This window comes from Tripterygium wilfordii, chromosome 18 (genome assembly GCF_013401445.1).
Source record: "Tripterygium wilfordii isolate XIE 37 chromosome 18, ASM1340144v1, whole genome shotgun sequence".
Taxonomy (NCBI): Eukaryota; Viridiplantae; Streptophyta; class Magnoliopsida; order Celastrales; family Celastraceae; genus Tripterygium; species Tripterygium wilfordii.
The window spans coordinates 13062573-13077630 of NC_052249.1; the positions used below are offsets into that span (position 1 = coordinate 13062573).

The 15058-nt window shown below is 38.0% G+C and overlaps 1 protein-coding gene and 1 pseudogene across 4 annotated transcripts; both read left to right on the top strand.

Annotated features, from left to right (window-relative positions):
• Positions 1–1716: 1716 nt before the first annotated feature.
• LOC119984568 (WD repeat-containing protein YMR102C-like) lies at positions 1717–6684 on the top strand. 4 transcript variants are annotated; one of them, XR_005464936.1, is made up of 8 exons: positions 1717–2028; positions 2484–3730; positions 3878–3968; positions 4089–4246; positions 4336–4387; positions 4693–4772; positions 4890–5212; positions 5343–5481. XR_005464936.1 is itself a non-coding variant. In XM_038828573.1 (8 exons), exons 2-8 carry the CDS (start codon positions 2597–2599, stop codon positions 5879–5881), a joined length of 2061 nt encoding a protein of 686 aa, XP_038684501.1. In that variant the 5' UTR covers positions 1717–2028; positions 2484–2596; the 3' UTR covers positions 5882–6684. The 4 variants fall into 4 exon arrangements, 3 of the variants coding, with proteins under 3 accessions (XP_038684501.1, XP_038684503.1, XP_038684500.1); XM_038828573.1 differs by having other exon boundaries at positions 4176–4246; positions 4890–4983; positions 5343–6684; XM_038828575.1 differs by lacking the exon at positions 5343–5481 and having other exon boundaries at positions 1718–2028; positions 4890–4983; positions 5042–5216.
• A 5656-nt stretch (positions 6685–12340) lies between these two features.
• On the top strand, positions 12341–14318 carry LOC119983509 (annotated as a pseudogene).
• The last annotated feature ends 740 nt before the right edge of the window (positions 14319–15058 follow it).

A 15058-nucleotide genomic window follows, 5' to 3' on the forward strand; every position in this document is an offset into this window, starting at 1 on the left:
AATCAGTAAATCATCGGTCGAACCTTAAATTCAATTTAAAAATAAAAAATATTATAATTAAACTTAATGCTAGAAAATAAAAAAATACCATCCAAAAATGCTAAAAATATGACCATAAAAAAAAATCGGTATGTAATATTGATATTTGATAATGTGATAATAATATATTATATTGACATATTGAATCCAATATTTTGTAGTCAATTAACCCTAAAAAATGAATCTCTCCAGCTCATATAAAATTGGTTGGCTTTACGAGTTTCCGGTCCGACCACCCGGTTGACCGATTTTTTATGGGTCATTTGCATAAATAATATTATTGATAGGATTGTGCCGGCTTGATGACCAGGTCACTGAATTTCCAATCCGATTGATCGACACTGATCGGTTTTTTATGACATTGCTTTCTAAGAGTAGGGAGTGACAAGCAACCTTCTTATTATTATAATTTTTTAAATTTCATGTGAGATAGAAAGCAAGGGCCATTTCACCGACAAAGACCTATATATTTGAGGATTTATGTAAAACCACTGTTAGTTTAATTATGGTCTTAAGTGAACATGAAACAATCGTTTTGATGACATGAGATTTTTATCATTTACCACCACTCAATTGGAAACTCCAAGTTAAATTTCACAAAATCGGAAAATTCGTTTTTAATTCAATGGATAGAATCTGATAGTTTGTTGAGCTTGTTGACCGACCGAAACTCCAAAATAATTTATTATGATGATGAAACTGATTCAATAAAATTAGCGATCAAAATATAATGTTTGATCTTTTAGGCTCCGTTTAGGGTTTCGTATAAGATAGTATAATATTGTTATCCAATATATAATTTAATCATTGTATAAATTGATTTTTAATTTAATTATATCTGATGTTTGAAAAGAATATGATATTAAGATTGTATAGTATAAGATTTATAGTAATGTGTGGATTACCCTCAATTAAGGTGAGAGTGAGATTTTTTTTTTTTTTTATCATTTGACATATTATTTTTTATATTAAACACTTCGTGTAAAACAAAAGTGAATTGGAGGTGTTTTAATATTATACGATCGACATCGTATAAGAACCACTTTTATATAAAATTATATAATCCTTAACATTTTAAAAATCATTCAAATACTCAATAACTTCATTAAAAGATAATTTTATACTATGGGTAATTTTATCATCCCCTCCAAACAAAGCGTCAGCGACTAAGAGCAACTTCAGTAGTGTTAATTTGTTAGCCCAGCAAAAATTTATATTGGGTCCCACTACTATTACATAAAAAGTAAAGGCAAACACGTCTCTCAATACAACCACATCAACAAAACACATCTCCCAATATAACCACATCAACAAAACACAAATTCCTATACATTTTCCTTCCCACCCAACATGGTGGCCAACAAATTCCTATGCCCTCCATGTTGTCCCCAATAAAACTACACAAAAACACAATCTTTCAATATAAATCACATCTCCCAATATAGCCACATCAACAAAACACAAAACCCAATACAACCACATCAACAAAACACAAAACCCCATACATATTTGTTGGTCCAGACAAAATAATACCATTGAAAGTGCTCTTAAGTTGTAATATGAGACGAAAAGACATTTATTCGATAGTCTACACTAAAAGCAAACATAAACCCTTTATATAGGATTGATTCAATTGGATTGGAACAAACACTCCCTAGTACGGAAATCTCGTTAATCGGGCCATACTTCACCAATATCAAGGCAATTTTGTTCCTTTTCCTGTTTTACCCCTCCTTCCATTGCACACATTTTTCCTTATTATTGTTATTACTATCTAATTTAATTCACCACTCTATTCATTATTGTTTTTGTTGCATGATTTTGTTTTATGCTCCATTTATTTTTATTTTTTTAATTTCTTCGCTGTTTCAGATTTTTTGTCTTCCATTTACTTCCCCGAGAGAGCGCGACTCCAAGTTCTCCATGGTGCTTCGATCCGTGCTCTCCTTCACTATCAAAGAAATATCGTTGAAGCAAACCCAAACTCATGTAAGTAAATACGTTTTTATCTTTAGCACACAGCGTGAAAAGAATTCCATCGTTGCTTATTCAATCCTTTATATGGTTGGATATATTTTTCTGGATTTCTTTCTTCAAATGCAAGCTTGTGATCTTCCATTCCCGGCAGTGGGTTTTAGTATCTGGGTGCCGCAAACTGTTTTGAACCCTTAATTTGTGGCAAAGCCTTTGGATTAAACTATGATAATTCACTCTTTCTCAATTCTTCTACTTCGTTTTTTTCCGCCTTTGGGGTATTCTTATGAATATTAAAGTTTGGTTTTTGTTTAAATGGAGGACCAGATTCAATGAGTATGGATTGGGATCCATGTTGGATCTCTTGGGTTTTTGTTCAATAGTTTTTAAATTTTTTTGATTTAATTTAAGTTTTATTTGTTAGACTGATCTCGGAAGTTTGTGCTTCTTTTTTGTTTTTTCATTTTTAGTTTCTTGAGGGGTTGCTTGTCTTGAGGGAATTTAGATTTGAGCGCATTGCCTAGGCCTTTAAAAGTTCGGTACTTGAGGTGGGATTCCATGGGTTGAAGACAAAGAATAAATAATGGGTAGCTTAAGTGAGGACGAAGAATGGCGATTTTTTGATGCCAAAGAAGATATTGCATCTGTTTCCGATGCAAATTCAGAAGGCACTGATACATCTATTGCAGTTTGTAGTTCCAGCAATCAAATTTCGAGTAGTTTTGTATATGATGTATGGTTACAATGCCCAGGGAGTGTTAAGGAACGGCGGGATAAATTCTTCAATTGGATGGAAAGGAACTTAGATCCAATTGTCTGCAAGGATTCGTTTGGGGAATTTGGTTTTGAAAGGGATGTAGACACGCTTAGGGAGAGCAGTGGGGCTGTGTTGAGAACATCCATTTTTGAAGATGAATTTTGTTCCAGTCGATCTTCCATATCTTGTTGGTCTAGTGGTGATCCAGAGAGTTTTATGTTTAGAGATGGGAATTCACATGGTGGAATTGCTTATAGTGTAGAGGAAACTGGAGATGCTGGGAAGACAAGTAACAGCTGTGAGGTGGGTTCCGAGACAATTTCAGAGGAGGACATGCCTGGTTCAACTTCCTCATTTCAACAGCTCCCAGTGAAGAAATTTGAGCATCAGAATAGTGTCAAAACATCAAAGGGAGTTAATAATGGTTGGTTGAAGAGACTACGTTCCATAGCATGTGCTGTGGATAAGCAATGGGAAGCTGAGAAATTAAGAGCCAATGAGAATGATGATATTTTGGGTTATCGAGTTCATGGAGCTAAGGTTCGCCAACATGGGAAGCGATCCAAGGAACTATCTGCACTTTATAAGGGGCAAGATATCCAGGCTCATAAGGGTTCGATATTAACTATGAAATTCAGTCCTGATGGACATTACCTTGCAAGTGCTGGTGAAGATGGGATTGTGAGATTGTGGCAAGTGGTGGAGGATGATAGGTGTAATGAACTTGACATTCCAGAAGTTGACCCATCCTGCATATACTTCACTGTCAATCATCTGTCTGAACTGAAACCCCTCTTCATGGATAAGGAGAAGAATGGTAACTTAAGGAGCCTGCGGAAAACATCAGACTCTGCCTGTGTCATTTTTCCGCCAGAAGTTTTCCGGATATCAGAGAAGCCATTGCACGAATTTTATGGCCACTGTGGTGACATCCTGGATCTCTCTTGGTCAAACAATAATGTTAGTATTTGTATGGTTATTTTCTTTAGTCTGTGATAAAAAAGAAATATTTTTTCACAAACTCTTTTAGGAAATTAATGTGTAGATATTTCTTGTGCAGTTGCACTAAAAAAGGGTAGATGTTTATTTATTTGTTTTACATTGCAGTATCTGCTGTCATGTTCCGTGGATAAAACTGTCCGTCTATGGCGAGTGGGATGTGACAACTGTCTTGGAGTTTTTTCGCATAGTAATTATGGTATGTTGCTCATTGTTTGTGTTCCCTTTCTATTAGTTTTGAGTTTGTTAAGGTATCTGTCAATTTTGACTGTATTTATGGCTGCCTCATGGGTTTTTCTCATCTCATGATATGGTGCAGTAACCTGTGTTCAGTTTAACCCCGTGGATGATAATTACTTTATGACGGGATCAATTGATGGAAAAGTACGGATTTGGGCAATTTCAGGTCGTCAAGTTGTTGATTGGACCGATATTAGAGATATAGTCACTGCACTATGTTATCGCCCAGATGGGCAGGTTTGGAGAATTTCATGCTGTCTCATTTTTAGAAATTTGACCGTCTGCTTTCATGGATAAATGACTAATGTAATTTATCTTTCTTGCAGGGGGGGATTGTTGGCTCTATGACAGGAAATTGTCGCTTTTACAATATGCCAGGTAGGTGAAATAAGCCAGTAACTTATTTGTTGCACTTTTTGCATGCATTTTTTTTCCACTTTGGCAATGGGGGATTTTTTTAAAAGGGAAAATGTAGACAATTTGTCAAACTTCTTGTGTATGTCTGCTCTGGTAATTAAAGTACAGTGAACAGCCAAAATATAGATAGTAAATATCTGTTTAATTTGCTTGGGAAGCGATGTTCTTCATATGGGATATTCCATTTTTTGCATATAATGATTTGGGTTGGATGTATTTTGAAAATTCCTTTCCAGTTTAATGTAGTTTGTTTTCTCTTGTTTCAGACAATCACTTGCAACTGGATGCTCAGATATGCTTGCACAATAAAAAGAAGTCACCCTGCAAAAGAATAACAGGCTTCCAGGTAGTTCTTTTTTTCCCGTTAGATGTTCATTTTACTGATTTAGTCATAATTGATCTATTCGTTGTATGTCTCTCTCCCACATGCACTATTGATTTCATAAAATGTCATTATCTCCAGTATTTCCCTCAAGATTCAAGCAAAGTGATGGTCACCTGTACTGATTCACAAGTCAGAATTCTCCATGGGCTTAATGTAATTGGAAAATACAAGGGTATGTACTTATGTTTTAATGGTCTCTGGAATTTATTTTATCCCTTTGGTTTTCATAGATGCAGAGCCCTTGGTGGTTACTCACATCATCATGTAACCTACGAATGCTTTCTCGAAAAAAAAAAGAGGAGAAAAAAAAAAAAGGAGAAGAGAAGGTAGCCTAGAAATGAGCCATTGCGTATGATTGCAAAGTTGATTTCTAACGTTATCATGTTCTGATATACCAACAGGTGAAAATGTTTTAATGTGAAACTACGTTATCTCCTTTCCTTTTATTTATGCCAAATTTAAACTTTATGTTCTTGATTATTTGGTTTTCATTCAAAGTAAGTTTATATATATTTTTTTTCATCTCCTTAGGCCATCGTAGCGCAGGAAAACAGATGTCTGCATGTTTCACTTCAGATGGGAAGCATATTGTCTCTGCTTCTGAGGATTCCAATGTATATATGTGGAATTGTGTTGATGAAGAAAAGGCTGCCATTTCTCAAGCAAAAAATGTCAAGTCTTGTGAGCGGTTCTCCACCAATGCATCCGTTGCAATACCTTGGCATGGCTTGAAATGTGGAAACTCTGAGAATGGGTGCCATTTTAGTGTCTCAAGTGATAAGTCATTGGAATCTCTGCCATTTACTTCACCTGCTTGTTTCTCTCTAAGCCAAGAGTTCTTCTTAGAATCTTTTCCGAAGGGACATGCGACTTGGCCTGAGGAGAAGCTTCCTGCAGCAAGTCCATTGCCGCCTTTGTCGTTAGGATTGCATAAATCACACTACAAGTTTCTTAAATCTTCGTGCCGGGGAACATCTAGTTCTCATGCTTGGGGTTTGGTTATTGTGACTGCTGGATGGGATGGGCGAATTAGATCATTCCACAATTATGGATTACCAGTAGCTGTTTGAGATGTTTGTGTTTTGGCAGTGCTTTCAGTGAACCTGGATTCTTCAGTTCAGTTTGATTGGGCAGTTTTCATGTTTATTGTTCATTTGGTCAATGAAATTCTGCAATCCAGTGTTGGCTGGGCTAATGAGCAAAAAAGGGTTGGAAGCGTAAGCAGCCATGATGTGCACAAGGTTGGAGCCCATGAGCATGTGCTATGTAGATTGATATGGTGGGTCATGGAAGATGTTGGAGGTGTACTGGGACAGAAGAGGGTCGTGACGTTGCTGCTTTTATCTGGTTGCTAAATACTGGGGATACACAGGAGGCTAAGGTTAGCTCATCTGGAATAATTTGTTGAAGTGTCAAAAAATCATGTGTTAAGATAAGAGGGGCCATTATGTTAATTTGATCTTGTTATAATGAAAGTGGTAGTGGGGCCTTAAGAGCAAAGTCCTCTTTGCCATTATGGAAAAGGAAGGCTGAGAATCAAGGCTATTAGTGGGTTTCAACTTTTAAGTTAACTTGGGAAGAAAATGGTGGGGAACCTTCCTTGCCATTACAATACATCTACTAACTTCGAGATCATTCCATAGTGATGGCAATCACGTTTGTTTTGCTAACACAAATTGTATATGGTACTCAATTCCAGTTGTTTTGCTAACACAAGAGTCGGAGTATCAAAGGTGAATTATTGAAGGAAGGTGAGAAACTCTGCTGTGGCATAATCTTTTCTTACAGTAATATAGCTAGCCACTGTCAATGGCGAACTTGGAATTGTTCCAAACACATTCAGTTGATCTATACTATAGTGGAGTCAGAATAAGTGAAGCCAATGCTTTCTAAACAAGAATTATGCATGTAAGAGAGAGGGAGGGAGCCCTTAAAAAATGTTCCATATATATGTAAATCATAATGGTCTCGTCTAATGATTTACATATTGTAGATGTTCAAATTACAATCGAAGGTAAGCCAAGCCACTAGCAACATGCAAAATACGTAGACAGAGATAATCGGGAAACCAAAAAAGGAATGCTAAGGATGCAAGTTTGAAGGTTTCGACCGTGGTGGGAGGCTTAAGATGGACTGAAGAAGGACTGTGGGGTTGTAAGATGTTTTAGTGAGGGTTTGGCAAAAATAATGGACTTCCCTGTAGAGGAAGACTATTTTTTAAGCATAATCCATAATATCAGTTGAGAAAATGTGTTTGGTGCATCTTGAGTTGTTCCTCTCTGTTGAATAGAGTCAAAGATTTACCCAAGATTTACTTTATTGATTGAAGACTTTATTGACAAACTCAATATTGATTGAAGACTTTCCTTAATTGAAGATTCGGCAATCAATATTGATTTGTCTAAGTTCATAATTGATGCCTCAATTGTTGACTAATTGATGCCTCAATTGTTGACTTTGATAGTGACTTTGATAGAGATTGTAATTACGTAGATCATTGATTGTAAACCAACGTAATAGCTATATAGGTGTTTCCCACTTCAATAAAAGATATTGATTGCAAAATTAAGTTGGTATCGAAGCAAGGTTCTCTTAACATACTACCTCTCCATCACCGTAGCTACTAGGGGCCGACTGCTCCAACCATCCGACAGAAGCCGATTGCTTCGTCCATAACAGGTGCCGATTGCACCATTGAACCAGAATCTCATCCAGAAATTACAAACAACTCATGGCTGAATCCGGTGCTCTTATAGTTCCACCTGTGGTGACGCCAACTCAAGAACCAACCTCTATTCCTTATGGGATCAAACTGAATGGCTCAAATTTCACTCTTTGGTCTCAGGTGGTTACTATGTTCGTTGCTGGACGAGGAAAGATGGAATATCTCAAAGGTACGACCTCGAAACCTACTGTTAGTGACTCTACATATAACAAGTGGATGATGGAGGATGCTACTGTAAAAGGCTGGCTTATTGGCTCTATGGAGGCCGATATAATGAATCTTTTTATTCGTTTACCCACTGCAAATGATGTTTGGGATGCTGTGTCTCAAACATATTTTGAGGGTGCTGATAAATCTATTTTGTATGATCTGTCTCGAAAAGCTATGACAACTAAGCAGGCAGGGCGACCTGTGGCTGCATACTATTCCGATCTTAAGGTTATTTGGCAGGAGCTTGATCATCGTCGTCCAATTACCTTTACTCAGCCAGATGTGATTAAGACTCGAATGGCTGAAATTGATGAAGATCGAGTCTATTCTTTTTTGGCTGGGCTTGATGATATATATGATTCTGTTCGGGGAGATATTCTTCGTACTAATCCTCTACCTGGACCTGATAATGCTTTCTCAACTGTGAGACGTGAAGAACTTCGCCGGAATACAATGATGTCTTCAGAAGTTCCTCAGATGGCTATGGCAGTTCGAAAATATGGAACTCCAACAAGTTCTTTGTCACTGTCAGTACCTACTGGTGGTAAATGTACTCATTGCGGCAGCACCAAACATATTGTAGATACTTGCTTCAAAAAGCATGGATATCCCGAGTGGTGGCAGGCTCACAAAGAGCGATTACAAGCTCGAAAAGGTGGTAAAGTTGCGCTATGCACCTCACCTACAGTCCCAATGGCACCGACTCCTTCTTCAATGGATACCATGGCTTCCACTACTCCAGTTGATATCACTCACTCTGTGGTAGATCCTACTCTTCTCCAACAGTCAGGTAGTGTTGGTCTAGCCCTTCTTGCAACAAATTCTGAAAAAGATCCCGGTTGGATTCTTGACTCTGGTGCGACTAATCATATGACCTTTGATGCGTCCTTATTACATGATGCTTGTTTACCAAATTGCTCTACTGTCACCAATGCCAATGGTGTTTCATATCCGGTTACGGGCGCTGGAAGGGTTAACTTAACTCCTTCATTATCCTTGGAGCACACTTTATTGATTCCTGCTCTTTCCAATAATCTTTTATCTGTGCCACAAGTTACTACACAACTAAATTGTTTAGTATTAATATATCCTACTTTTTGTTTCCTTCAGGATCTCTGCAGCGGGGAGATAATTGGGCGTGGTACTAAGAGAGAGGGATTATATTATGTGGAAGATGTTAGTATGGGACGATCTCTATCAGCAAAAGGGTCATCTAAGGCATCAGAAGATCAGATTCGGTTATGGCATCATCGTTTGGGTCATGTCTCCTTTGGTTACTTGAAATATTTATTTCCTACTTTATTTTCTACATGTGAACCTTCCAATTTTCAGTGTGATACATGTGTTTTGGCCAAGAGTCATCGTGCTACTTATTCTGATAGTTCTAATAAAAGAGTTGTGCCTTTTGCGTTGGTTCATTCGGATGTTTGGGGACCTGCCCCTGTTACTACTTCTACTGGCTTTAGATGGTTTGTATTATTTATTGATGATTGCACTCGTATGACTTGGCTTTACCTTATGCGTCATAAGAGTGATGTGGCTGCTTGCTTCCGCACGTTTCATACCATGATCAAAACACAATTCTCTGCTAATTTACAAGTTCTTCGATCTGATAATGGTGGTGAATTTGTAAATCAGGAGTTACAAGCTTATTTTCAGACTCATGGAATTTTGCATGAAACCACTTGTCCTTATACACCACAACAGAATGGTGTTGCTGAGCGCCGAAACAGACAAATTTTGGAGATTACACGTGCTGCCCTTATTGGAGCCCACATGGCACCACGTTTTTGGGAAGAAGCTGTTACCACAGCTGTATATCTTTTGAATAGGGTACCCACTCGTGTTCTACAATTTCAGACACCACTTGATAAATTGGCATCCTATGTAACACTGCCATCGCACCTCACACTTCCTCCCCGGGTGTTTGGTTGTGTTGTGTTTGTACATTTACAGAAACATCTCCGCACGAAACTTGATCCTTGTGCCCTCAAGTGTGTATTTGTCGGTTATCATCCTTCACAAAAGGGTTACCGTTGTTTTCATCCTCCTACAAGTAAGTTCTATGTTACTATGGATGTCACCTTTTCTGAACATGAAATGTTTTTTTCTTCACCCAATTCCACGCTTCCGGGCCCGAGTGGTGATACTGTTGTTGAAGCTCCAAATTGGATGGAGTTGTTTCCTGATCCACTGTGTGTTGCCGATACTGTTGCTGAAGCTCCCTCTCTCTCATCTTCGCTAGTACCCACTCCCGATACTCCTCGTACAGATCCTCCTGAGGTAAGCATTGAGTCTGATGTTAATACTAACAATATTTGTGATAATACTTGTGTCTCGATTGAAGCTGACAGATACGTACTCCCACCAAGAAGTACTCGTGGTGTTCCACCAGATAGATTTTCACCAGAGGTTGTGCGAAAAGTGAAATATCCTATTGCTCAGTATGCATCCACTCACCGACTGTCAAAGGAATGCCGAAGCTTTGTCAGTAATATGACTGTCATAGATATTCCTACTAAAGTGCAAGAGGCGTTGTTGGATCCAAAATGGGCAACTGCAATGACTGAGGAGATGACAGCACTTGAGAAAAATCAAACTTGGGAATTGGTGGAGTTGCCGAAAGGAAAAAAAGCTGTTGGTTGTAGGTGGGTGTACACCGTCAAGTGCAAGCCTGATGGTTCGGTTGATAGGTATAAAGCTAGGCTTGTGGCTAAAGGATTCACCCAGACGTATGGGGTTGATTATCAGGAAACGTTTGCTCCTGTTGCAAAAATTAATACGGTTCGAGTCCTAATATCCCTAGCTGCAAATTTTGATTGGCCTCTACAACAATATGATGTAAAAAATGCTTTTTTACATGGTGAGCTACAAGAAGAAGTTTATATGTCTCTGCCCCCAGGATATGAAGCTCCAGGTGATCAAAGTGTCGTGTGTAAACTGAAGAAAGCCTTATACGGGTTGAAACAATCTCCTCGAGCTTGGTTTGGTCGATTCCGACTTGCTATGAGAAGATTCGGCTATAAGCAAAGTAATGCAGATCACACTTTATTTTTGAAAAGAGTTGGTGATAAATTAACGGCTCTCATTATTTATGTTGACGACATGGTAGTGACAGGCAACGATTCTGAAGAAATGCGTAAACTGAGAGACTATTTGTCAACTGAATTTGATATGAAGGATTTGGGAGGATTAAAATATTTTTTGGGCATTGAAGTTGTTCGTTCTGAGCAAGGCATATTTTTATCCCAACGAAAGTATGTGCTTGACTTATTAACAGAAACTGGTATGCTTGGATGTCAGCCAATTGGATCTCCTATGGAACAAAATCATGGATTGGAAGAGTCTTCGAATCAAACTTCAATAGACAAATTACGATATCAAAGGTTAGTTGGGCGTTTAATCTATTTGTCTCATACGAGGCCAGATATTGCATATGCGGTCAGTGTTGTGAGTAGATTTATGCACAATCCTGGTAAACAACATATGGATGCAGTTATTAGAATTCTGAGATATTTAAAATCTGTACCGGGAAAAGGCTTACTTTTTTCTAAGAATGGGCATGCAGACGTATGGGGCTATACCGACTCAGATTGGGCAGGTAAAGGAGACCGAAGAAGATCAACCACTGGGTATTTAACTTTTGTTGGAGGAAATCTGGTTACTTGGAGAAGTAAAAAGCAAAAAGTTGTCTCATTGTCTAGTGCAGAAGCCGAATACAGAGCAATGGTGAAAGGTATTTGTGAGTTGTTATGGCTCAAACGGCTTATGGGGGAGCTGAGTTTGTCAATTAAAAGACCAATGAAATTGTATTGTGATAATCAGTCAGCAATTAAAATTGCTGAGAACCCAGTGCAACATGATCGGACTAAACATGTGGAAATTGATAGGAATTTCGTGTATGAAAAGCTAGAAGAAAAAATAATTGAAGTTCCGTATATGAAGACCGAAGATCAGTTGGCTGATGTGTTAACCAAGGGAGTGTCAAATTCAGTGTTTGCTGATTCACTTGTCAAGCTGGGCATATACGATGTCTATGCACCACCTTGAGGGGGAGTGTTGAATAGAGTCAAAGATTTACCCAAGATTTACTTTATTGATTGAAGACTTTATTGACAAACTCAATATTGATTGAAGACTTTCCTTAATTGAAGATTCGGCAATCAATATTGATTTGTCTAAGTTCATAATTGATGCCTCAATTGTTGACTAATTGATGCCTCAATTGTTGACTTTGATAGTGACTTTGATAGAGATTGTAATTACGTAGATCATTGATTGTAAACCAATGTAATAGCTATATAGGTGTTTCCCACTTCAATAAAAGATATTGATTGCAAAATTAAGTCTCTCTTTGTTTTTCCGACAAATATTGGTTAACCTTTATTTGGAATTTGGATATTGGGAGTTGTGATTCTTGTGGATTCACTACCACCTCTGAAGTCTGAACTTTATTAAGGAAATTTTGTTTATGCATCACAGATTTTTTAATTTTTTATAGTTTACATAACTATCCTTCTATCTTAAATTAAAATTTTGAAATAAATAATTTTTACATATTTAATTAACACAAATAATTTTTACATATTTTAGAATGACATCTCATCACCACCACCCCATCACTGCTGCGAAAACCCACCTCCCACCACCACTTGTTGTTGCAGTTCTAGCCACATATTTCGAGGAGCTTGCTTTCATCAGATCGAGTTTCAACTCTCCCAAATCCTCTGTCTCTAATGGAAACCATTTCAATGTTGAGGCTGTTCATCAGCAAGCCATGGATTTGCTTCTTAAACAGTTAAACTTGATTCCATTCAGGTAAGTCATTTCTGGGTATTTGGTTTTATTCCTTCGTTATACAAAAGTTTCCTTTCTAATGTAGGATTTTTGGTATGTGGGTTTTGATTTCAGGGTGGGGGTTCAATGATCAGAGATGGGAAGAGGTCAGTTAGCAGAGAATTGGTAAGGTTTTTAGAGTTTGTTGATGGGTTTGCTGTGAAAAGGCATGCAGTTTCATTCCAGTATAGAAAAGGTGTGAAATTGGTGCGTAAAGGAACCAAATCGAAGCCTAACGGCAAGAACATTGTAGTGGCAAAAAACTGTCATGGACTAATTTCCCAGTCAATGCGTGACCCAGTTAGCACAATTGGATGAGATGTCAGTCAACGTAGAATTTGACCAACAAAGTTGAACGAGACGAACCCAAGTCGGACAAGACCATAGATGTTCAAAAGCACATAAGCAACCCATATTCGGGCGTCCAAACTAGGCAGCCCATACTCAGGTGTCCAAGCCCAAGTCGATTAATACGCAAGTTGGTCAACCACCCAGTCGGTCAACACAATCAGAACAAGTCTAAAGCGGTCCGGCTCATGGGCGTCCAACATCTTCAAGCGGTCATAATCGGGCGACAAAACCAAAGACATTCCATGAGATCAACTGTCGACGGACGACGTCAGAGTCAGTCAACGACCAACTTGATCAACGCCCAAGTCGATCAACACTATGGACAGTTGGCGAGCATTGGTCATGCTCGCCTCAGGTATCAATCATCCAACTCAACTCCATCACATATCATGCTTATACGTGCATATTATTCATCATACAACTAAATCATGATCCCCTGTTCTGACTTGGCCGCCCTAAGACAACGGTCCTCTGAGACCATTGTCGGACTTAGCCTCAATAAGACAAATACAACCTCTGACACAAGCACGCCGAGTCAGTTGACATGCAACATTGTGCCACCTGACCACTGTACAACCCTGACCTCAGCCAACCAAAATAGGTCGCGTGTCCTGACATTCGACACCACCTTCCTATATCTGCCTGCGAATTGTACTATAGTACCCAGTATGTCAGCCTTGGTCGGCAAGTCACCCCACTATAAAAGCCCCCCTCTTCCTTGGGAGCGGGATACGCAATCTGGAACACTCAGACTCTTTGCTCTCTCACTTTCTTCAACCTTCAACTCATTCATGGTTCTCTTGCACCCTGCACCCTGCATCCTTCATTTTCCATACCAGCATTTGCATTTACGATTCTTATATGTTTGCTTTGACCAACTTGGTTCCGGTTGACTGACTTGAGCGTCGGAGGTTCCTTGGCAAGTACCCCACCGGTGCCCAATGTATTTGATCTTAGTCTTGCTTTGTTTCTTAGGATCCCGCTGTAGAAGGCATCCATATAAATTATGTTGACTATTCAACGATTGTAGATTCGGGTATCTACAAACATTCAGGTTGATAAGAAGGAAATCATAAACAACTTGAGGGAAAGAATTGTGAAGATCCGTGATTTTACTAGGGTTTTTGAGAATGATGATGAAGAGGTAGAGTTTGGAGGGTTTCAACAAGTTATTGACGAAGTAGATGATGATCACGGTAATGAAAACTCGAGGCCTACCATTAATGGGAAGTCTGGGATTCCCAAAACTAGAAATGGGATTTTGATCCTGAGGAATGGGAATCAATCTAGCATGAAAAATCTTTGAGTTTTGCTGAAAATGGGAGCCTGTCAAGGGTTTTTGGCAATGCTTGTAAAACAGTTTCCGATGGCGTTGGTATTTCAAATATTTTACACATTAACTGTATATTTGGCACAGCATAAGTGAAAGTGGATCCGTTGATTCCGATGTTTGTAAAAAGTTTTTAATTAAAATATACTTTAAAATATATTTTAATTAGTAATACATTTAATAATTACAATATATTTATTAATTAAAATATTTAAATTTTATACTTAACATTATTTTAATATTTAATAAAATAATTATTTTATTAGTTTTATTAATAAAAATAATTATGCGTAAACTAAATTTTAATAAAAAATATATTTATTAGATTAAATTTAATAACAATATTTAATATAAAATTTATAAAATTTAATATTATAATTCCTTTTTTTTAATACAAGTACAAATACAATATACGACACACCACCAGATCAAACCTATGAAAGAACATGTGTCAACAGGCCCTACGCAAGAGGCACAAATCAAGCCCACGCAAGGGCAAACTATCAAGCCCACGCAAGGGCAGACTAAGCCCACACACCTCCTTATAAATATTTCGAGGAGGTGAGACTAGAACCCATGACCTCAGTTAGGGACATGCAAAGTCATTGCCACTCAACCAATGGCTCATTTGTAATATTATAATACTTTAATTCAACGGCATTTCCGTTAACATCAATTTTTAGTTCACCGAACACCTAACAGCATATTCCACAGCTTTAAGCTAAGTTTTTTTTCTACAGCATTTCCACTAGCATTGAAAATCAATCTTTCCACTCTATCAAACGGAGCCTAAGG